This window comes from Talpa occidentalis, unplaced genomic scaffold (assembly GCF_014898055.3).
Source record: "Talpa occidentalis isolate TD23 unplaced genomic scaffold, MPIMG_talOcc4v2.1 talOcc4.10, whole genome shotgun sequence".
Taxonomy (NCBI): domain Eukaryota; kingdom Metazoa; phylum Chordata; class Mammalia; order Eulipotyphla; family Talpidae; genus Talpa; species Talpa occidentalis.
This window is the reverse complement of record NW_023600993.1, coordinates 65,297,524-65,322,647: the sequence shown is the minus strand read 5'-3', so window position 1 is coordinate 65,322,647 and position 25,124 is coordinate 65,297,524. Positions and strand designations below refer to the sequence as shown.

General features: G+C 42.1%; 2 protein-coding genes across 2 annotated transcripts in view; one reads left to right on the top strand and one right to left on the bottom strand.

Annotated features, from left to right (window-relative positions):
• The window catches only part of ABHD12 (abhydrolase domain containing 12, lysophospholipase), an 83,332-nt gene extending 72,649 nt beyond the window's left edge, over positions 1-10,683 (bottom strand). Inside the window, exon 1 of the mRNA XM_037493637.2 lies at positions 10,360-10,683. Coding sequence (XP_037349534.1) covers positions 10,360-10,550 — 191 coding nt within the window. The 5' untranslated portion in view covers positions 10,551-10,683. The remainder of the gene's footprint in view (positions 1-10,359) is intronic.
• Positions 10,684-20,923: 10,240 nt separating this feature from the next.
• Positions 20,924-25,124, top strand: part of GINS1 (GINS complex subunit 1) — a 28,301-nt gene continuing 24,100 nt past the window's right edge. Inside the window, exon 1 of the mRNA XM_037493624.2 lies at positions 20,924-21,120. Coding sequence (XP_037349521.1) covers positions 21,046-21,120 — 75 coding nt within the window. The 5' untranslated portion in view covers positions 20,924-21,045. The remainder of the gene's footprint in view (positions 21,121-25,124) is intronic.

Genomic DNA, 25,124 nt, shown 5'->3' with positions numbered 1-25,124 from the left:
CAGACACTGTGATTTATACTTTTTGGGTGCTGGATATTTTCATATTCTTACAAATATTACTGGATCTTGTTCTAGGTACAATGAAATACTTGGAAAAGACCAATTCTTTTGAATCTTGCTTTTATGATTTGTCTGGTGGATCTCAAAGCAGTGCTCAATCTAGGGTTAATTATTTCCTGTTACTGAGCATGACATTCCCAAGTGTTCTACCCAACATTGCACAAATTATGGTCTTGCTGGGAACAGGGACTGTTTCATCTAGACCTTTCTAGAAGTTTATTCCCCCTCTTGACAGTCTTGTCATACCAATGTGCTAAGCAGTGCTCTGCTGAATACTTGAGGTAGGTAACCTGCAGTTCTTCAGGTCCCTCTCTGTACCTGTTTTCTCTCTGGCCCTTTGCCCTATAATCTGTAAGCACACTGGTCTCCCTAGATCCTCAGCACCATATTCACATCTTAGGAGCCCACCAGTACCCAGGTGAGTTTCACCTCTCTGTAGGGTAGCAACTCTCTCAAGGCAGTAAGCTGCGGTCATTGTAGGGCTCACCTGTTTACCAGCTCCTGGAGGTCTCTTTATCACCTCGTGTTCAGAGTTTTGAAAACGTTTGCTTCATGAACTTTGTTTATTTCTGTTCTTTCAGTCATTTCAGGGTAAATTCAGTTCCTTTTACTTCATCTTGGTGAAAGCTGAAGTTCTGTATTGCTTTTTAAATGTGTTTATATTTGGCTTACATCAATTCTGCCATTTCTATAACTACTAAAATTGTTAGGGAAGAGTTTCTGGTCTTATCACATTATATGAATAGATATATTCCATAAGATATAGGTATACAATGTTATAGTATAAAATACATCCACCCGTGTGCCTGTTCCATTATATTCTCTCAGAACGAACATAGGAATAAAGTCAGGATTCATTCCTAAGACTAATTTGTTGGATTAAATTCTTAGTTTTTAGATGGAAATCTTAACAACAATCTTCAAAGTCTTGTTTGAACACAGTGTTGAGAGTAATTTTACTCACAGAATTGAAAACCTTGAAAACTTAATAAAATGCACAAGAGCAATCTATAAATGTCTCTTTGTTCCCACAGAAGAAAACAAAAAAGCATGAGGATGTTGTGGCAAAGTTGAACAGCTGGATGTCCTACTGTAATGAAAAGGCTTTATTATCCTGGTGGACACAAGAATGTTTTACCACTGACCACTGACTATTTTCAAGTCTTTAAACACCTACCTTGCTGTTTTTCTCTTTAAAGAATTTTAATATCCCTTGAAAGTTTTCTGTGTGTTTACTACTATCTAGTCTGTCTTTCTCTTTCATGAGACTATAGGCTCCAGGAGGTTACTCTTGTGCAACTTTTTATCTACATCCCCTGGCACACAGCAGACCTTCAACAACTATTAGATGAATCAAAGGACAAACATATATGTGCTTTGCCACAGTGTTAATAGAAATCATCAAGAGGAGGTCCACTTTCTCAATGATGTTGAGGCAAGGAAGGCATTGTTATTTCTTTCAATTTTTCATTAAGAAATCTTTATTACTTTTATAATCAGAAAAAATTACGAGAACAGAAGGAGAGAGAGAAGGTCCCTCAGGGGTTGCCTTTCACCATGGCATTCGCCACCCTCATGGCGGCTTCTCACTAGGAGATGCCTTCTTTAGTCCCTGCAGAATCTCCCTTGCACTTTCTCTTGAGGCCCTGGGGAGATAGTGGCAGGCTCCCAGCTAGCCCATATTGGTATAACAGTTCCTTTCTTCTGGAACCCTAAGCCAAATATCAAATGTCCTAGAACGATAGTCTTCTTATTTGCCTTCCTGTAAGTTCTGTCATGACATGCCTTGTTATAGTGTACTGTGTCCCCAAACTCAGAGTTTCTTATATCTACAGGCAGCCCTGTAAGCAAGAGATGCACTGTGCGTTACATCTTGTCAAAGAAATGAGACCCTAAAACATGCAATACTCTAAAGACAAATCAGCACCAAAAAATGTGAGCGCAACAAAGGATGAATGTGAATCCAGACTCACCATCTCCAGTCATCCTTGCATTTTGTCTCTACTATAGTCATCATTAAAACAGCTAAATTTAAGAGTTGACAGCTGCCATGCATAAAAACCAAAAAGATCATGGACTTCCTAGAGATAGGTATTATCTTTTTCCATCTTTGCATCCCCAGCACCTAGCACAGCATGTGACCAGCGACAGGAGCTCACTAACTGTTCGATGATTACAAGCTATGGGTACTTGACCCTAACATGGCTACCTTCAAGTAGGAACATAATATTCCAGGATCCAGAATGCACAGGTCAAGGACGAAAGGGAAAGGAGTATCTGCTGTATACATTATTATGAAGAAAAAAAAAAATACTTGGAAGGTAAAAATCCCATATCTTTTTTTAGGGAACTGAATGATTGCACCAAAATGACCGCCTTCAACTTGGAACACTCTTTCCTTCCCATTATAAACTGTTCAGTCAATACATCTAAACCTTGCCTGGAGATCCCACAAGTCTGAAAAGAATGAAAAATTTGAACTTTCTTTTCTTTACCCTAAAATTGAGGGCAATTTCTTTCAATTTTCAATAACAAACCCTAAATTCTAGCATTCCTGACATTTGCTTATATTCCTTCACTGACACCACTTCCTTGCCTTCATCTTTGCAAAATGAAGAGTCTGAACCTTCTGAAATTACTCAAATTGGTACCAATCTACCCACTCTTTTTACCTTCTCAGCATGTCTCTAGACCTAGCAAAGACAGCACATAGCATTAAGGCAACTAAAGCCCACAAGTAACTTCTCAAGATAAATTCTATTTAGAAACTTGGCTATTTACATATTAGCAAAACCTAAAAGGGAAGAATTCTACATTGGTCCCACATAATCATTCTATCTTGACTTCAGTTCATGATGTTCTCTTCCCACCTCCACCTCAAACCTAGCTCTAACCCAGCCCATGCTGGGATGTGTGCAGAGCCCTCCCGGTGCTCAGAAGAACAGAACAGGAAGGCTCTGGACTGCTCAGAACCCACGCGGCGTCCTGAACAGACGAAATGATTGCCCACTCTGGTCATCCATTTGCAATGTTACACATCAGAAGGAAAGAAGAGTCACTGTTATACAACGTGACTATTCCTGTTAATGAGTTTGGCAAATATAGTAAGAAACATCTGATTAGGTCAAATATAGAACCCCAAGACTGGATCTAGGAGGAGAATGAACGAGAAAAATCTTCAGCATCTCCACTGCCCTACCCCCTTGACAGATAACCTTGCTCTTATTTCACAGAAAAAAAAACAGAACTAGAAGAGAACCTCCAGAACTCCCTACATAAATCTAAGTACCCACTGTGTGTTCCCAGCACTGCAGGCCCCGCTTCCTGCCTGGGATGCTCCACTTAGCCTTGGGAAACTAAGTTCCAGTGCGTCTAAGAAAACCACAGACACTCCTCCACCAGCCCATAACACACTAGTCTTCTTTCCCCAAATGTTCTATGCCTTGAGTACGGCAAGGAACCCTAACAGCACTGACAGGGAAACTCCTCCCGCTCCAGCTACCCCTCACTTTATTCCCTTTAATAGCAAAACTCCTTAAAAAGCTATCTGCATTTCTTCTCTCCACATTATACTGGAGCCACTCCATCAGCCTCTTCCCCTAACCACTCCAATTAGCCAGCTGCTCTTGTGAACCACTGATTCTCAAATCAGCAAACCCAAAGACAGATCACACTGTCATCTGCAGCAGGCTTTACATGGCTGCCTCCACCCCGTCCTCCCAATCTTCTCCCAACTCACTCCTTTGAGGTCTCCTTGGCTTGAGAATCTCTCCTCCTCAGCGCCTAACCACTGAGGACACAAGGCCTACCTCTCTGACAGTACTTTCCACCAACCCTGCCATGACTCCCAACACCATTTGCAGGATAAGGGTCAGATGTCAGTACTTTCTCGCCTGATGTCCAACTCCTCCTACCGGCTCCACTTGCATGGTTAAAAAAAAAAAAAAAAAAGATCTATTTTTACTTATTTATGCATCAAGAACTAGGGTGTATACCATAGGTGTGGGGGCGGGGGGTGGGGAGAGGATTCACCAGAGACAGAGTGGGGAGCAGAACAGGCAGATCTACTGAAATACATCACTGAAGGGAGCAGCAGACGAGACAGGAGCGGTCTGCTGCACCATGTGGGTCAGCTCCCTAGCCGGGGATGGAACGCATGCTGCAGTGGCTGGCAATAGCTTGACAGCGCTGAGAATTTAATCCCTGCACCACCAAGGAGGTTCCCTCTTGCATATTTAGTAGGTACCTTGATATGGCCCTAACCTAATTCACGCCCTCAAAGCACTTACTCTTCCCATAATCGCCCACCTCAGCACAAGACAGTGCCATTCTTCTGGATGCCCAGAGGAAAACAGGAGAGTCCTCTTTGACTCTCCTCATTCTTATACATTCTGTCAGCAAATTTTGTTGACACCTACTTCAAAACAGATCCAGGTAAAAAAAACAAACAAGGATGTAAATAATGATACATCATTAATTAAAAAAAAACCCAAATCCAACACAGCACTTCTCACTTCCACAGCTATGACAGTCTTAGCCCCCATTATCTGCTGCCTACAGAACTCCTAATGATTCCTCTGCTGGCCCCACCCTCCAGTCTATCCTTATGCAATAGTCAGAGTGACACGACAACACACATCACATCAAGCCATTACTCTAAAAACAGCCAGTGCCTTCCATTCAAACATCCCCTATGAGAAAGACCTCCTGCCTGCCACCCAAACTGTGCACACACCATAGCAGTTGCTTACTTGCCCTATTTTTCCCCAAAGCAGCGTGCACTTAATTCATTTGTTATTTCCTCCCCCACAGATTATAAAGGCCCCAAGATGTGACCCACATCCATTCCTGCAACCTCAGCACTTAGAAGAGTTACTGTATATAATAGGTACTCCGTTACTATTAAATGAACAACTAAAAAAACTGTTGAAGGATCAAACAGTATAGTTCTAAGTTTTCTATTACCACCAACTGTGTTCATTCATCCTGATGACATGTGTATGCACGACAACTGGCTAAGAAGAGGAGCAAATTCTTCTTGACCTATGTTAACAGCTTTCCCAATACGGAAGATATTTTTATCCCTGCATCACAGATGAAAAACAGACTCAAAAAGTTTAATAACTTGCCTCAAGATACAATTCCTGAAAACATACTATGTAAATTTTCCTCTAAAATATCAAATATTACAATGGGGACCAAACTTAGCTTCTGCTAACTGAACATTTCAGTCAAGGCTTCCTGGCTAATGTTCTTCCCTGTGTCAACCCCTCTGTCCTCACTGCCATGCGGTCGCTGGCCCTCAGTTGAGAATGAGACAAATGACTTAGCCACTCTCTAAGTTCCCTGGCAAAGTGCTAACCCATAGACACCAGAGTTCTGTGGCACATCCCTGAGTGTTGACTTAATTTGTCGGTTTTCAAGATCATATTATACTCAAATTTTTCCTGTAGACTGCATTTTGGAAAGAGAAGTTATCTAATGGAAGGGACAGAAGGGTCACAAGTTTGGAAAAGTACCCTGTTCTCCAGGACTGATAACAGACTCATTTCTATAGCTCTTTCCATGGCTACCACCATGATAGTTTTCAGGAAGTTTCAATCTAACTAAAAACATCTCCCACACTTGAGCAGTATCTTCCCAACTTTACTGTAGAAGAAAGACAGTCCCTTGAGAAGGTAACTACATGCTGACTAAAAGCAAGTGGGGAGCAAGCAGAGACAGAAGTCTTGCCACAGACAGAGACACCAGTGAAGTGCCAAATCCCAGGGTCCTGCAACCAGGGCTGCAGTGTGGCCTTGATAAGATAAACCACAACTAGGAAGAGATGGATCCAGCCAGGGGCTAGGCACCATAAAGCTACCCCCTTGCTTGTCACAGTCCAAGTACACACTGTACTCTGGGAGAGTAACAAGAAAGAGGGGTGGAATAAAAGCAGACTTTGACGAAAAAGCTAGCTCAGAACGTGCTCTCATCTTGTCACTGCGTGAAGAAAGAATGAAGAGATATCACATAGAATTGCTTATAGGGTGAACTTAAGAGTTACCGTCAGGAAGGCTGATGTTAAAAAACACAGATGTTAACCTCAGCCACCCCCCTTTCTGGGTCATGGTGAAGTCATTAGCAGCCCTGGATGAAGCCATTCCTTCAAGTGAGACTGTGAAGAAAATGAAAAAGGCACTTGACTTGGGGGAAAAAAAATACCTTAAAGAACACAAAAGGCCCTCAAAATCCTTTATTTGCTGAGAACATACCAGTCATTGTGCAAAACAAAACTGTTACCTACTCTTTCCTCCCATGAAGCGTGGGGTCTACATACAAGTTAGATGGTTACAAGTGACCCTTTAATCTAGAAATTTAAAAAAACCTTCAAAAATTGTTGTTTTTATCTAAATTAATTGCCAAATTTTAAAAAGAGATGGCACACAGAGCACTACTGTTCTGCAGAGAGTGGAGGATCCTCCCACCCTGGAGCCACATTCCTGCCAGCAGGATAGGGTGTAGTAGCTGCTGCCCCCTTCAGATGGAACACGTTCTCTCCATTCTCCACAGTCCTCAGTGTCATCCTGGTCTCCAAGAATTAACAATTTTCTTTGGAAAAAAATATTTTTCTTTTTAAAAAATTCACTTTAATGTATATCTTAGATATATAAACATATATATGTATACATATACGTATATGTTAGGTAACAAAATAAGGAAATAACCAAGGCTACATAGGAAAAAGTTAGATACTGGTCCCAGGAAGAGCAAATCCAAGAAACTATAATAGTGATCAAAGAACTATATTCTAATAAAAAGCACCATGTTTAGGGCCTCACTGGTGGCACAGGGGTGAAAGACAGAGCTGTCAAGCTATGGGCAGCCAGTGAGCTGCCCACATGGTGCAGCAGGCCTCTCCTGTCTTGTCCGCCGCTCCCCTCGGCAGTGTACTTCTGTCAATCTGCCTGTTCTGTTTCCCACTCTGTCTCTGGTGAATCCTCTCACTCCCCACATCTCTGGCCTGTACCCCAGCTCTTGTATGCCTAAATAAGTATTTTTTTAAAAAAAAAACAGCAAAAGAAAGAATATGTACTATAAGGAAGTATCCTATTTTCAACAAAAAAGATAAAGTAACTAGGAATAAACAAGAAATGTACAAGATTTTAAAACAAGCCATTTCTGAAACAACTGGAGAAACTGTTTATGTAGATTAAATATTAAATAGTATTAAATAGGTCATTGCTAATTTTGAAAAATAGTAAAAATATTGGGATTACATATAACATGTATTTCAAAAATTTCTTACTTGTTCAAGATATATTGTGAAATATTTATGAATGAAATCTTTTAGAGGGGAAGGGAAATAGATGATTCAAAATCAGAAAACAGAAAGCAGCACAGTGATGGACACATGGAGGTTCATCATCTTGTCTTCTCTCCTTTTATATGTTTTAAATGTGCACAAAAGAAAGTTAAAAGAAATGTCTGGGAAGACCCAAACCATGAAAGACTGTGAAAAACTTAAGTAATGCCAAAGATACATAACAGGTTTAGAAAACACACCCAAAAAGCCACCTATCCTAAACCTACAAATGCTAACTAAGACTACAAATCAGACATGGTCTTTTTTTCATCAATCAAGTAGTAATAAGGGGGAAGAAGGCATAACTGCTAGAGGATCAATCAGTACAAATTGGAGGACACTTTGGCTTTACCTTTCGAAGTTATAAACACACACCCATTGGCCCAGCAATTCCACATCTAGGAATTTATCCTAGACATTCATTGAGCAAATATCTTTCTACCATTCACTATGTGCCAGGAACTGGAAATAGAGAGGTGGTGAAAACAATGTTCTTGCTCTCATAGCACTTCCATTCTAGTGGGGAAGGAGATAACTCATAAAGCAAGTCAAACCCGACCATTACAAGGTCAGGTAAGGGATAAGCATATGAAATAAAAAGTATAAGGGGGACCTCCCTCGTGGCACAAGGGGTTAAGTCTCAGCACTATGAAGCTATCTGCAGCCACTGCAGCCATGAGCTGGAACCCTGGCCAGGGAGCTAACCCAGGACACAGCAGAGCCACTACTCCCCTCAGCAGTGTATTTCAGTAGATCCGCCTGTTCTGCTTCCCACACTGTCTCTGGTGAATTCTCATCCCTCCCCTCCACACACACACCTCTGGCCTACACCCCAGCTCTTGTATGCATAAATAAATAAATCTTTAAAAAGAAAGAAAGTGACAGTTGAGCAGGGGCAAGACTGAAGAAAAGAGCAAAGCAGGAGAATGCTCAGAGGAACAATCCAGGCAACAGACCAGCAGATAACACACACAAATCTGACCTTTCCAACCTCTGCTTTTCTTTTTATTCCCCTAGCAGACTTTTATTTATCCAAAGGATATGAGCACCACTTGGATGTCTCTATTTCCTGATTAAAAACTAAAAATTAATCAGATCCCCTCAACACAGTTCACCTTTAAAAAAAAAAAAGGATTTATTCATTCATGCATACAAGAACTGGGGTACAGGCCAAGGGTATGGGGGGTGAGAAGATTCACCAGAGACAGAGTGGGGAACAGAACAGGCAGACTGACTGAAATACACTGATGAGGGGAGCAGCGGGCGAGACAGGAGAGGTCTGCTGCACCATGTGGGTATCTCCCTGGCCAAGGATCAAACTTGTGCTGCAGTGGCTGCAGAAGCCTCATAGGTTGCATCTCAACCCCTCAGGCCACCAGGGAGGCCAATACAGTTCATCTTTCAAGAAAGGTGCATGGCAATATTGGTTCCCCAAACCTCATTGTGCATATAACAATCTGATTTTTACAAAGGAAAAATTTCCCAACCTAAGTATTATGCCAAGTCTCTTAATAAAACTGCATTAAAGCCAATCAAAAAATTTTAATACAGATAAACCATACCACAGGATAAAAGGTTAATTTCACAAAAGATAGTGATCAGTTGTGCTTTATACAAAAATAAAAACATTGTCAGTCCCTGCCCTTCTGGTGGGATTGGGAACCACTACAGTTTAATTTCATGACCTTTTAAGCAAAGAAGTTGAAATTTTGATGGGACTATTTGAATATTGTCATTTAAATTTTTATTTACCTAAATAGCCACATTTATAATTTCATGGCCTTTTAGGCAATGAAGCTAATAATTATCTGGAGGTATTATCTGGATAAATAGTTTACACTGAAAGGCTAGCATCAATGACTCTGCCACAACACCTGAAAACATTACATACCAATTTTTTCAACCACCATGAAATGTCACAACTTCAAAACTGCCAGGAAGATATGTTCCGCGAACAGTCAAATAAATAAGGAACTAGCATATGGGGGGAGAAATTTGTCCCTGTGAAATATGCTCCTATCTCAATTTTGAAATCAGCTTTACATAAACGCATTCATTTTCTACCCAAAAGCAGAAAGCAAATAATCAAAGGACTTCTCACGGAGATTCCCAGGGTGACAACTCAAGTGGACAGATTTCAAGCACCACGAGTCACCTGCGCAGAGAACGTCAGGTTTCTCATCAACATCTGAGGAAGCGATGCAGCCGTCCCTTCCCGTGGACCAGCAGACCTTTTAACCTTCTCGAAAAGGTTCTGCAGTTCTGAGCGGAGAATGCCACTTCTGACAAGCGGCGACCCGCGAAGAATTCCGAAGTGAGAAACCAGATATCTGTAAGCTTTCGCACAGGCCAAGCCACTTACCACCGGCGCTCGGTTTCGAGTCCAATACAGAGAAGGAGATCGAGGGGACCTCAACGTTCTCAGGGTCCGGCGCCCGCTCTCCGGCATCTCACCTCTAAAGGACCGGGCGTCCGGAGGCCTCTTCCCCAGGGACGCCCCCTCCACACCCCCTACTCCACGGCTCCGGGCGGCGATTTCCTCGCCGCTCCAAAACCCCCGGAGAGACGCTCTTCTGAAGGGCTCCCCAGTAGCCCCCCTGTGAAAGGGTAAGGGTGTGGGGTCGGGTTCCGAGCGCGGGGTGAACGGGTTGGGGGGAAGGGGCAGGAGGCGGTGAGGACGCGGAGGTCCAGAAGGACACCACGGGGATGAGCGGGCAGAACCCCGCGGCGGGCACGGAGGGAGGGGCTCGCCCTGCCTGCGGGCCGCACTGGCGGGCCAGGGGCGAGGCAGGCGTCTGGAGAAGGTCGGAAGAGGTCAAGCCGGGGATGGAGGGCAGGTGTGGGGCGCTCGGCGGGCGAGTAACTCACGGAGGGAGTAAGAGGGTTTAGGGACGGCGCGGGGGCCGCACCTGCCCGCCAGGTAAGGCCCCCCCCAACCCTGCGCCGCGCCTCACCTGCCCAGCGCCCGCTTCATGCCCGCGTCGGCGGCGCAGCGCGGCTCCGCCGGTCCCTTGCCCGCCAGGCGCAGATTCTGCTTCAGGCGGCAGTCGGCGTCCAGCGCCGCGGCGGCCGAGCCGGAGGAGGACGAGCCCGAGGCGGCGCAGCGCTCATGCTCCAAAGCGACGGGCTCGGTCCGCTTCCTCATCCCGCGGCCAACACGGCCGGCAGCCGACGGCGCCTGCTGGCCTTGCCCACCCGCCCTCGCCTCTGTCGCCGCGGCTCGGAGCTGCCGCCGCGGAGCTCACCCCAGCTTCACATCCCAGCCCCAGGCCTCCGCGCTCGGCTGGAGCTACAGACCGGCGCCGGGGGCCCGGTCGGCCGCGCCGGCCAATCAGCGCCGGGCTCAGGCTGACCCCGCCCCCCCGGGCTTCCTCCTCCCTGGTTCCCCAGGGGGTGCGCCCAGCATCCCTGGCGCCGACCTGCGGCCATCTTGGAAGAGGGCGAGTGAAGCCCAGACGCGCGTTCTTGGCCGGGCAGGGCGAACTGGCCAAGTCTCGCTGCTCTTGGGTTCGAGGGTCTGTGTTGATGGTGGGGGTGGCCATCACCTAGGTGGTCAGCGGCGTGGGCCAAAGCACGCAGATCCGTGCCCCACAATAGGGACGGACGCAAGGCAGAAAGGGGCCAGCCAACGAGCTACAGCCGGAGCTGAAAGCTTGTTCCCTGCGCATCCCCCCCAGGCTTCCTGACTTCCCCCTAACACTGGAAACTCGATTTGGATAAGGCCCCGGAAACGATCTTATAAAAGGTTTATAAGGACAAAAGGGAAAACATAACAAATTACAGTTCTCTTCTTTTTACTTTAAAAAGATGCTTTCGGGTAGTTTATTTATTTATTTCGGGTAGAAACACAAATGCATAGATGTTTTTACTTTGGGGGTGAACATATGTAAATTGAGCTGCTTAAATACTTCTTAAAAACCTGTAGTAGATTCTAGATTTTTATAAAGCAATCAAAATTATTTGATGGGGGAAGAATAGATTTCAGAGATAAATTCACCCTTGTGAAACATTAAGTACTAATTCAATCCATCCCATTAAAAGAGAAAAAAGAGTAGTTTCACAAATTGGGTTTTATAGCTTTGACTTTCTTGAATGTGGTGTTTTGTTTTTATGATCTAAAATCAAGAGATTTGCTTACTTATTTAAAGTAATTTTTAATTTCAACATTTGTGTCAGGAAAACTTAGGAATTTGTAATTTAGGATAAAATATAAGTACCTTTAAAAATACAGTGGTTCATTATATTACTACAGCTTTGTAATATTTCAAAGCTGCAAAAGAATTTCATTCACCGTGTTACTAAATAGAACACCCAACATTTATATTTCTGTGGGTATCTCCAAATAACACTTTTAAAATTTTTTTTTGCTTGTTGATGCATTTTATTTTAGAATTACAAAAGCACTTTGCATTAGTTTTCTGCAAATTCCTGTGAAAAAAACTTGATAGTGTCCAAAGTCAGAAATTGCCAAACAAACCAATGAAGCACCAAAGTAGTAATTAGTGAAATTTGTGCACACATCCAGAAGACAATTTGCAAACAAAATGGAGTGAAACTGAGGAATATATTGCTATACAGCAGCTTCTACAGACAAAAAGTTGCACTATGTATTTTTCACAGTAATTGGTTATAATATTATGTGTTTTAAATAATGGAAAAATTTGTCAGTAGCTACCTCACATCAACGTTAGAAAACAATTCAAGTTTTCCTTATAGTTTCAATGGCATAAACAAATAATGAGGTGAAGTTAGTTTCACGTAATAACCTTGTTTAGGTTTTGTTTGTTTTGATGAGAAAATATGTTATTGAGCAAATGAATATAATAAAGCTTCCAGCAGAACTTCCAGCCCAGGTGCAATGAACATTCCAATGCAGGCATAATTAACAAGTTTGCTTACTTACAGCTCCTTGCCTTTCAAGATTCATGGCCAGGGTCAGAGCACTCTTATCTACAAGGTCAGGCAGCCAACCAGCTGGTCTGTCTCTCCAAGGCCATCCCCAAATGCCTGCATCTTTTCCCTCTTGCCTTACCCCCTTGTCTGGACTTTGCCACAAATGGTTGTGCCTGCTGAAAAATGATGTTATCAATGTAACAGATATGGACACAGTTTTGTATAAAAGGAACCCTTGGCCTTTAAAAGGGTGCTCAGGTCTTATGGGCCTACCCAGGTCTGGGACCTCAAGCATGAATAATAAAGCTTCTCCTGACCTCACCATTCCTGAAGTACTGCTGTTCTTCCTCTGCCTGGGTAAAAGGCTAGAATTTATTTCCACAACGTTCTGACTGTTTTAACTGCTCAGGGAATTTTCGAGACTACTTCCGTATTTATTAACAGAAATATATTAGAGAGTAAAATAGAGAGAAAGAAGATGCCTATGTTCCAGGTGTTAAAAAAATAAACATACTATCTTTGCTATTTCTTGTGACTATATAATTAGTTTTTAAAACAAAGATAAAATACACACAGAAAAAAAAAAAAGCCAAAATCTTCAGATCATATTATATAATACTCCAAGAAGCATCCATGAACTATAGGAAGAAAAATATCAAATTGCAAAATCTTTCAGGGAGTTCATTATTTGTGGGACAGAATTCAGAAACAAACCCTAAGTTTTTCCTCTAAATGTGGAAGTATGGATATGAGATCTGTTATTCAAGTGATAAGATGAAACTTCTCCCAATTCATAGTTCAGAAAAATACCAGTTTGTTGAGTGTTTATTCTATCTAGTGCAGTGCAGGTGCCAAAGTAGAGTTGGATTCACCAGTATCCTTATTTTGGGGATGATGAAGTCATAGTGTTTCTGGGAAAAGATTCATTATAGACACCATTGCTTTTTATTTCTACCTGCCAATAATACCTGCCAGAATCAAATCCCATAAAACACAGGACAGCAGGAAAAAATTGAAATTCTTGAGTCTGAGAGAAGTTTGCTTTTGTCTTTCCTAATGTCACAGTTTTTCCACCTTCTGAAAAAAGTTTGGGGTGTGCAATTTCAATATCTAGTGTCCAGATTGACAAATAATCTCACCATTTTCCATAGGCTGCAATACTGTTCAAGAAACGCAATACATTTTTGTTGTTGAATTCATATGAAAACAGTGTTAGAGTGCTTGGGTTTTCATACCTGTTGTAGATACTTTCAGTGTTTGTGAATAAATCCAGTTCAGACTGTGCCCATTATCTCAATAAAAGCTTTCTCCGTGTGAGTATGTGTACTGAGAATTCTACTTTGTTTTCATTCAGTTTTTTTTCAACTCGAGTAATTGTAGTTTATTTTCCTCTTTCTAAGGAAATTCTTACTTTGTTCAATATCAGAATATAATTCATTCTTTTGATTCCCTACCTTCAAAGTCAAGTGACTTGACTTTTAAATTGGCATTTCATGCCTCTTTTCAAAGTCTTCAGCCTGCTTCCTCAGGACTCAGTGTAACTTTTGAACTTCCTTCCTGTGACTATCTACAGTGGGTTCAGTGGGCATTAGTGCTGATCCTGGTGGTGGGAGGAGACCTGTTCTGGGAGCAGAGTGTTCCAGGTCCTCTCAGAAATGGCCAAGACCTGATTATGCTTCTCATACAGGGGTTTCTCTTCCTGCATTTGTTCCCTTTCGTGGGAAGATGATTATCAATGTCAGTCATGTGACATAATTGTGTGTTCCTCTTGATGTTCCTGTCAGAGGTGTGGTGGGGGCAGAAGGGAAAGGGTAAGACATCCTCTAGATCGTCCCAGCACTGGTGAATGCAGGAGACACAGGAATTGTGGCCACATTAGAGTCACTGGGTCTCTCAGTAAACCAGGCAAAATAGGCAGTGTCTCTGCTCGGAGCTGTGCTAGGAAGGCAGCTAAGGTCATTGTCAGGGTGATGTCCATCTCAGAAACTCCCCTAGAAAGGTCTGGTTCTCCAACAGCTGTTGGTTCCTCTGTCCTCACTCTCTTTCCTTACCAGCAGATCCTAGGAAGCCACTGTTCCTTCCTGTACTTCTTTATTCTCTTCAGTTCCAGAGAAAGGTACCATGAGGATCCACCAAGCAGACATGTCCCTGGAACATCTTTTGCCTTTGGTATCACTCAAATTGTAGCACAGCTATGGAGTCCTATTGGCCAAGAGAGTGTCATAACCCTTATTACCAAGTAGTTCCTGTTGCTTACCTCCATTGGTTGCTCCAAATGTGATTTTGGAATTTATTTTTTTTTAAGATTTATTTTTTTATGCATACAAGAGCTGGGGTACAGGCCAGAGATACAGGGGGTGAGAGGATTCACCAGAGACAGAGCAGGAAGCAGAACAGGTAGACTGACTGAAACACACTGCTGAGGGGAGCAGCAGGCGAGACAGGAAAGGTCTGCTTCGCCATGTGGGTTGCTTCCTAGCAGGCCAGGGATCAAAATCATGCTGCAGAGGCTGAGGATTGCTTCATAGTGCAGTGCTTAAATCTTTGTGCCACCAGGGAGGCCCTGATTTCGGAATTTAAAGGGTGAGTTCTTTAAAGTGTTATAATAGCACTTATTAGAAAATGGGAATCCAGAAACTAATGTATAAAAAAGATTTTGACCCTGTCACTCACAAGATCATCTTTAGTAGAAAAACAAGGAAGGAAGGGCTGTAGAGAAGAGAGAAATGTTGAGTATTGAGTTTCTCTGAATGGCCATATAGTTCTCAACTATTGATCCACACTTAATTTCTGAGTGGTATTAGCCAAGCTTTATTTGTATTTCTAGTCTACAAACAATAATCCTTTAGACCTCAAGATCCTCTGCCCAGTGGTTTACTCACCCTCTCCAATATCCTACAGCATCTAAATTTACTACTTTCAAATATTGGTTCTATTTTCTTTTTTCTTTAAAGATTTATTTATTTATTTATACAAGCACTGGGTACAGTGAGAAGCGCGGGAGGGTGAGAGAATTCACCAGAGCCAGAATGGGGAACAGAAGAGGCAGACCGATAAAATACACTGCTGAGGGGAGCAGCGGCTGTGGCAGGAGAGGTCTGTGGTGCCTTGTGGGACCCTTGCCCGTGGCCGGGGATCAAACCAGCATTGCAGAGGTTGCGGGCAGCTTCGCAGCCCAGCGCGCAACCACTGCGCCACCAGGGGAGGCCCCTCAAATACTAGTGCTTAACCCTTATCCCCAACTTCATCCATAACCTTCCCTACCTCAAGAATGGCAATGCCATCCTTGCATTTTCTCAGGTTAAAACCCTGGGATCATCCTTGCTTCCTCTTAAACTACTGCAAGTCTCTCACCAAGCCTTGTCAGCATGCTCTTTAAATTCAACCCAGGAGCCAACCACTTCTCTCTAGTCCACTATTTACAACGTGGACCAAAATGCCATCTCCCTCAATTACATTATTTTAATAGCTGAAGTGGTCTCCATCTTTGACCTACTTGTCTACTTTGCTCAAAGGTCTTTTGAAAATCTAAGCCCAGTATGCTCAAAAAACACTTTAATAGGTCCTAATCTCATTCAAAATAAAAGCAAAAGCTTACGAAAGGAACTACAGGGCCCTACCTGACGTGGTTCCTAGTCCTAACTCTGATCTCAACCACCTTCTCTCTCATCCTGCACCTGCATCATTGCTTCTTTGCTGATGCAATGGCCCTGGGGAGGGGTGGCATGTGTGCCTTTCACCCACACCCCTCCTTGGAGTCTTTATACTTGCATTCCTGATGCCTGCTGGACCGGAATTCTCCATAGCCACAAAACCTACTCTCTTCCCACTTGAGGTCTGCACCTTCTCTGACACTGACTCAAACCCTGTCACCCTCACTCTGTTCCCCTTGCTTGGGTTAGTCATCTTAGCATTTTTCACAAGATATTGGTCATCAGTATATCTGTATCTGTGCATTGCTCTTTTTCCACACAGGAATGTGGACTCTAACAGCAAGGACTTTGTTCACTGTTTTATCTTCAGTATCTCGAACAATGCCCAATGTGTGATAGGTTCTTGATAAATATTTGCTGAAGGAAGGACTGAATTATCACAACACCTCAGAAGTGGTGATGGAATCTTAGAGTAGAAAATTGAGGATAGAAGTTATCGTAAGGTCAAAATCTAGTGGTGGGGGTAGGATCATTAAACCAGCTATGGAAGTTTCCAGGAATCAGATGCAGGGTCAGAAAGGATTATCAGTATTTGCAGAAACCAATCCAACCCAACCTGACCTGACCTCAAAGCAATAAAATTACACCAAGGAAATGAATCCTCCCAAAGAACACTATATAAGTCTACCCCTTGTTCTGGCAAAATGCAGGTCTTGCCCTATGACTGCCCACCTGCATCTATGCAGGCATCTCTTTTTCCTAATAATCTACCCTTTGAAAATGTAGCCTTTACCTGTTTTTGTCTATGCAAATATCTTTTGCCTTAATAAACTCGCTGAGTGCCACTGAATGGGAAACTCGCTGAAATCTTTCTCAGAAGGAACCCAAAAAACCACTATGGAACCCCAACAGTGGGTATTATTTTTGCCCATTGTACAGATAAGGAAATGAATCAGGAATATTAAGGGACTTTGCCTCTGCTCTGGATTATGAAAGTTTTATGGCAAAGGAAGGTTGTGGCTGCTGTTGATCTTTGGATTACAATCCTACAGCATGGTCCACTATTGAACTGTGCATTTAATAATACATTTTAATAACAAATGAAATATTTAACATAAAATCTTTGGTAATAAAATTTAGCTAAATTAAAAAAAGTGAAAACCCTATATTTTCCCAAATATAAAATTTATTAATTAATGCCTCAAAAGAAAATATAACATGGTGAAATATTTAAAGGACACCACTATTCACCAAGGATTTATGATTTACCAATTACATATACTATGGCTTTAAAAAAAAATGAAAATTTTGGGGACTCCCTGGTGGCGCAAGGGGTTAAGACGCTGACTATGAAGCTATCCGCAGTCACTGAAGCACAAGTTCGATCCCTGGCTGGTCAGGGAGGAGACCCAGATGGTGCAGCAGACCTCTCCTGACTCATCCATTGCTCGCCTCAGCAGTGTATTTCAGTTGATCTGCCTGTTCTGTTCCCCACTCTGTCTCTGGTAAATCCTTGCACCCCCGCCCCTTGCACTTCTGGCCTGTACCCCAGCTCTTGTATGCATAAATAAATAAATCTTTAAAAAAATGAAATTTTGAAACAATTTATAAACTCAATATACCAAAGACTGTATACATCTCTATATTGCACTTTTTTATGTACAAGAATAAAACAGGAAGTCTAGTGCATTGCATATACTAAGAACAGCACAAATTTGTTACAATTTAACTTAACACAGAAGTTGATGTATTAAAGATGTAGAAACCTAACAAATGCATGTAGAGAATTCTCAGGCTGTATTAACAAACTAAGGATATCACTATTTACCTCACTTCTTGAAAAGTTTTAGACTGGTTGTTTATTAATAACATTTAGCTCAATTATTCCTTACTGCAAAGCTGAAAAGGAAATGTCAGTCAACATAAGAATAGTATTCAGAAGTCATTCTCATGACCATTTCTCAGATCACACATTGACTGTATCTATATTTGCAAAAGAGGAACACAACTTCTCAAGCAGCTAGAGTAAATCTAAACAATATCTTAAAAAACATTGCTTTTTACAAAAATAGCCAAATAAAAGAAATTGTTTCTACAGCAGTGATTTCTACTTTTGATTCTCTATTGTTGTGAAAATTTCCATACTCATGTGAAATTCACATAGGAATATGTGAATTTGTTTTATTAGGGCATTCCCCATGTAGGCCAGTGTTCTCAAATGACTTTAAAATCAAAGGTAGTAATGTATAGTTGAAAGTGGAAAGCTTAGGGGCCTCCCTGGTGGCGCAAGCTGTTAAGCACTGCACTACAAAGCAATCCCCAGCCTCTGCAGCACCAGTTCTATCCCCGGCTGGCCAAGAGCAACACACATGGTGAGGCAGACCTCTCCTGTCTCGCCCACTGCTCCCCTCAGCAGTGTGTTTCAGTCAGTCTGCCTGTTCTGTGCCCCACTCTGTCTCTGGTGAATCCTCTCACCCCCTGCATCTCTGGCCTGTACCCCAGCTCTTGTATAAATAAATCTTTAAAAAAGATAAATAAATAAATAAATCTTAAAAAAAAAGAAAATGGAAATCTTAAATGCAGAGACTGTCACTTTACGAGCTGTGTGACAAGTTATCTAACTTCTCTGTTTCATCATCAGTACCAGGAATTTTTTTATTTTTTGTTTGTTATTACCATGAATGTTAACCACCTTTAGGAGCAATAATGATAATTAAATGAAACAAATATCACAGTCCCATACCACACAGGAGATACCCAATGAAAGCTGATTGCCCTTTATTATTAAACAAACAAAAAACCCACATTGCAACATTAAACAAAATTAAATGCTGCATCAAAACATAATGCACACCAAGTTTCTGGGCCTTCTCCAGAGTGTATCAGCTTTGAAAATGAATAAAATGGAAAAAGGAAGTCAGGGCATGCATTTACCCTGAGCTATACTCCTGCAGCTGCCTGGTTAGCCGCCTGGGAACTCAAAAGTCCACTCGAGCTGAACTTGGTCAGAGCAGCATAGTTCCTGAGGAAGAGTAAGGTGCTAATTAAACTGAAGAAAATAAAGAAGGTGAGAACATTTCACTGGACACAGAGGATACACACCTTGAAGAAACTACAGAAAGCCAACAAAATGGTGAAGAAGGCATGTCTACTCCTGAGGACAAGGAGAGCGGGCAGGAGCAGGTGGACAGTATGGCAGAGGAAGGGACCAGTGATAACACTGGCTTGGAGATCAACAGTGTGACAGTGGAGGAGCCACTAATACATCCCATTCCAAAAAGTGAGAAAAAAAATAAATGGAACCCTGTTTTATGCGTTTGAAGTATTTTGTAAAATGAAGCAATGACTTTTGTGTTCTAATGGTGTTATGTGGTTTGTGTATTAATGTTTTTCTTGTCCATATCACACAACCAAAGGCTTTTGGATCATTCAGCAACATAAACTAAATGACATAGTCACCTTTAATGCTATAGAATCTACTCTTTTCGAATGCTTCCTACAACTAACTTGGTTGGGTGCTTACCAAAGCCATAGCTTAAACCTTCCCAGTCCCAGCAACGGCTTCCTGAAAGCTCCCCTTCCTGTTTACTTCCACAAAAAGTATATCTTGAAAACATAATCATATATGAGTATGTATTTGTACACTTACCCTTTAATTTTCATCAATGTTAGATACCAAGAGCTGTGTGTACCTGGAACTACACTTGGATTGTATTGTTCCAGAAATAATCTCCACAGTTAGTCACTAGTTTATGAAGTCATCACAGTGAACATACGCATACACATTCTCTGTGCTGCTTTTATTAGAATTATTATTGGGTATGTTCTGGTAAATTCATCCTTATTGTACAGGAACAAAATTCCTTTTTTAATATTAATTTTTTTACATCATTGTTCATTTTTAAACAATATTTGCTTCCCCCCACCCCCTCAGGTGTAGTCCCTATAGAGTTTCCTTTGACAATGCACCGGTGCACCATCACCTCAGACCCCTGTGCTCCTCCCTCGCTCCCTCGGATCCCTCTCCCTCCTCCTCCCCTGCAGTATGTCTCTGATTTATAATTGTCCGTTTTTGCTTTGTTGTGTTTGGTACTGTTATTTTTTTTCACATTGATGTCTTATTTGGTTCCCCTATATTCCTGCTATAAGTGAAACCATCCGATATTTTTCTTTTCCCTTCTGGCTTATTTCACTGAGCATAATTCCTTCTAGTTCCATCCACATTGCTGCGAATGGCAATAGTTTATCTTTTTTGATTGCTGAATAATATTCCATTGTGTATATATACCACATCTTCGTGATCCAGTCATCTATTTTTGGGCATTTGGGTTGCCTCCAGGTTTTACCTATTGTAAATAGTGCTGCAATAAACATAGATGTACAGGTGTTCTTTTGAATCAATGTAAAAAATCCCTTTTAACCAAGTTTTTCAAAGACAGAATAGATGACAGAGTTTAAGGGATAAAATATCCTTGCAATGGACTAGACAACTTCAAAACAGCCCATTCCAGAAGATAAAACAGCTGGGATTTATGCTTATCCACTTGAAATTCTTTTACATTTTTCAAAACATTCAAAACCTCAAAGCTCAGGATTCCGTAGTTCAGAGACTACCTTTATGATAAACTCTTACTTGGAGACTAGAAGCAAGAGAGTATGTGACACATATGCTTCCCAAAATTAGAATAGATTTTCACTGAATGGAGGCATATGTGATGGTATGTTTCTTAAAGTTGCAAGTGTAATAATAAAAGGAAAAAAAAAAAGAAGAAAGAAAGAGCCCAACCAGCCTACAGACTGTCACCGTGACCCGCCTTCCCTTCCCTAGACAGCGGGGTCTCCCCAGGGAGAGACCGCCCCCTTCCCGCCCTCCTGTGGTGCGGCCGCCCCGTAAGTCAAGTGTCCCTTCACCGCCGCCGTAGGCCGCGAGGCTCACAGCGCGTTCCTATTGGCTGGGCGCGTTTGGCGCCAAAGCGCGGAGCCGGGGGCGAGAACCTGAGCTGTGAGGCGAGAGCCATTAGAGCCCAGAGACCGGCGACCGTTTGGCTTGAGAGCGGGCGGTTGACAGAACCGCGGGACCGGGGTGTTTCCACCATGTTCTGCGAAAAGGCCATGGAGCTGATCCGCGAGCTGCACCGCGCGCCCGAAGGGCAGCTGCCCGCCTTTAATGTAAGGGGGCGGGCGCGGCGCGGGCGGGGGAGGCGCCTGGGCGGGTCGTGGGCGCGGTCGAGGGCGCTTGGAGGCGGGGCCTGGCTCGGCCGCCCGCCTGGGGCTCTTCCTCGAGTGTTCCCTGCAGATTTTGCTTTTCACTTGCTTGGGATACAAAGTTGGGATCCAAAGTTTTGGAGCTGGGCGAGACAAAGTATGGGAAAATAAAAAAAAAATCATTCATGTTTGTATCTGCCAGTGATTTGGTGAATTCCCTTATCTTTTCCGTGAATTTTTTTTTCATGTACAGCTCTGTTCTTTTGTTCAATCATTTGTTGGTTGCCTGATCGTCTAGCATTTGTTGCACACTCAGGCAGCGAGGGGTGGTGATTCAAAGCTAGGCCCATGGAGCCAGACTGGGATTCTGGCCCGTCTTAAATTATAGTTTATTTATATTTTTACTATTTAAGTTTATTCCTGTTGACCCTGATGAGATCATTTACAATGTTATCATTCGGACAGATACTGCAATAATAGTCTAATTAGGTGCTACTGAACCCAAATTGTGTTAGAACACTTCCCTAACTGTACTTCTCTGCCTTCATAACCTCCAATCCCTGTGGAATACTTCTCTGCCTTCATAACCTTCACAATCCCTGTGGAATACTTTAAGGGCTACACCACTAGAACACAATGAGCATGAGGTTATTGGCAATTAGATTTAAAATGAATGTACTCATTTATGCATTAATTTATCCTAAGTGATCAAAACAATAACAGCCAGAATCCAGATACAGTCTTTGTCTTACCCCATTACTTGTTTTATTGCTTACTCATGAATAGAGTGAATTAACTATTTAAACTAGGTATTTGCAAAATTCTGCATCTTTACATTTTTTTTTACTAGTTCATGTTTCTCTAGTTATGTACCCATACATAACTTTGTTCAGCTCTTTTTTTTTTTTTTAAGATTTATTTATTTATTTTATTTATACATGCACTGGGTACAGTCAGAAGCGCTGGAGGGTGAGAGAATTCACCAGAGCCAGAGCGGGGAGCAGAGCAGGCAGAAGGACCGAAGTACACTGCTGAGGGGAGCAGCGGGCGGCAGGAGAGGTCTGCGCGCCATGTGGGACCCTCCTCCGGTGGCCGGGGAGCAGCCGGGAATCGAACCGGCGCTGCAGAGGCTGCGGCAGCTTCGCAACCCAGCGCTCAACTGCTGCTCCACGGGCGAGACCCCAGCTCTTTTTTTTTTAATTTTTTTTTTTTTTTAACCACTATACCCAACCATTTGACCTGCCCTTCTCCCTCCTTCTTAACCTCAGATGCCATACTTTGTTTATTAATGTCTGCTATTTTTTACAAGTGTTTTGCATTGTTGAGTCATCTACTATGTAGACGCCATTATTTGTGTTTGCCATTCTGACTTGCTTTATTATACATAATTCCCTTGAACTTCCATTTTATGGTAAATGGGCAACATTTCATCTTTTCTTATGACTAATATTCTGTTGTATAGACATTCCACATCTTCATCCACTTGTTTATCTGTGAGCACTTAATGTTTCTATGCTTTAGCTTTTATGTAGAATGCTGCAATAAACGTTGTACAGCATATAATTTTCAGTTGATAGTTTCTTGTTCTTCTGATAGATCACTAAGAGAAGGATTGTTGGTTTACAGCATTTCCATTTTTTGTTTTTTTTTAAGTTAAATGCAGATTGCTTTTCAAAATGGCTACACCAGGTTATATTCGCATCAAGGGTATGATAGGGCTCTTCTTTCTCTGCATCCTCTCCAACAGTTTTTGCTAGGGATTTTTTTTAACATGTATTATTCTCATAAGTATGAGATGATATCTCATTGTGGTTTTGACCTGCATCTCTCCTACTAAAACAATGATGAAAATTGCCATGTCTGTTGACCTGGATATTCCCTTTGGTGAATTGTCTGTTTACGTCTACTGCCTGTTTATTAGTTGGGGTTTTTTTAATTGTTAAATTGAAAAAATTTTGGCTTATCTTGGATATTAACCCCTTTTAAATCTACTTATATTTTGCTGTGTAAATGCTTTCTGATTTGAGGTAATCAAAATTGTTTAATTTTGCTTTTATTTCCTTTGCTTAGGGCTTAAGTCTTCAAAAACATCTTTATCATCGATGTCATGAAACTTACTGCCAATGTTTTCTACTAGATATTTTGTTGTTTCATATCTAAGTCTTTAATCCATTTTGAATTTATTTTTATGCATGGAATAAGAGAGCAATTCAACTTCATTCTTTTACATATGGCTGTTCAGTTTTCCCAGGACCATTTGTTATGGAGAATCCTTTCCTCATCTGATTGTGGCTCCTTTATGACTTAAGCAATGATATATGCTTGTGGATTTATTTCAGGACTATTGATTCAGTTCCATTGATCCATGTGTCTATTTTAATATTACATTGTTTTAAATACTGTTGCTATTTAGAATAGCTTTAAGTCAGGTGATGTGATCCTCTTTTTCTCAGCATTGCTTTAGATATTTGAAACCTATTATGATTCCATATAAACTTTACTATTTTTTGTTCAGTTTTTAAAAGAATATTGTTGATATTTTAATGGAGATTTCTTTTTTTTTTTTTTTGAAGATTTTACTGACTTATTTTTGCATAGAAGAACTGGGATGTTGGCCAGAGGTACGGTGTGGGGGATGGTGAGAGGATTCACGGGAGACAGAGTGGGGAGCAGAACAGGCAGATGTACTGAAATACACTGCTAAGGGGAGTAGCAGGTGAGATAGAAGTCTGTTGTGCCATACTTGGGTTAGCTCCATGGTTGGGAATTGTTCTTTGAACTCAGGCCGTAGTGATGATAGCACTGAGACTAAACACCTAGGCCACCAAGGAGGCCCCCTTTTTTTCACATTTTTGAAGATTATTTATGGATACAAGACTGGGGCACAGGCCAGAGATGTGGGGATGAGAGGATTCACCAGAGACAGACTGGGGAACAGAACAGGCGAATTGGCTGGAATACACTGCCGAGGGGAGCAGTGGGCAAGTCAGGAGAGGTCTGTTGCACCATGTGGGTCACCTCCCTGACAGGGGATTGAACTTGGTGCTGCAGTGGCAGCAGATAGCTTCATAGTGCTGCATGTTAACTCCTTGCACCACCCGGGAGCCCCCTTTTTTACCTTTTATTTAATTAATTTATTTATTTTAAAGATTTATTTATTTTTATACAAGAACCAGGGTACAGGCCAGATGTGCGGGATGGTGAGAGGATTCACCAGAGACAGAGTTGGGAACAGAACAGGCAGACTGACGAAATACACTGCTGAGGGGAGCAGCGGGCGAGACAGGAGAGGTCTACTTTGCCATGTGGGATTCTTGCTGACCAGCCAGGATCGAACCTGTCCTGCAGAGGCTGCGGACAGTTTCACAGTGCAGCACCCAATTGCCTGCACCACCAGGGAGGCCCCTTTTTTACATTTTAAAGGGACAGATTTTTTATTAGGAAAAGGAGAAAGATAAAGAGAGGCACCTGCATAGTCACAGGTGGGCAGTGTTGGGAAGAGAGCTGCTCTTTTACATTTTTTCCAGCTACATGTGCAGGAACTTGGGGGAGGTTAATTATCTTGCCCATGGTAAAGCTATGATTTAAACCCTAGTGGTGTGACTCCAGACCGGCTCTCTAAATTCTATACTTGACTACTTCCCCAATAGTAGGGCAACTACTGTGTATATACCAGGGAACATTCTACTGGGAGAGGAAAAGGAAAACAGGTAATAGGTTGCAACAAACTGATACCATACTTTTCTTTTGTGTGCCTACAGATCTAATCATTGTATAAGAGTTTTAGCTACTCCATAAAATAATACTAGCTGATAAAAGAAATATTTAACTGAATTCTAATAAATCAGATTTTCCCATGATCTCTTTTTTAACAGCTGATGAAAGGGAAGAAAGAAGTCATACTACATTTTTCATCAGGAATTGTATCTTTTCTTATATTTGAGCAGGCTTATTTTGTAATTATGCCA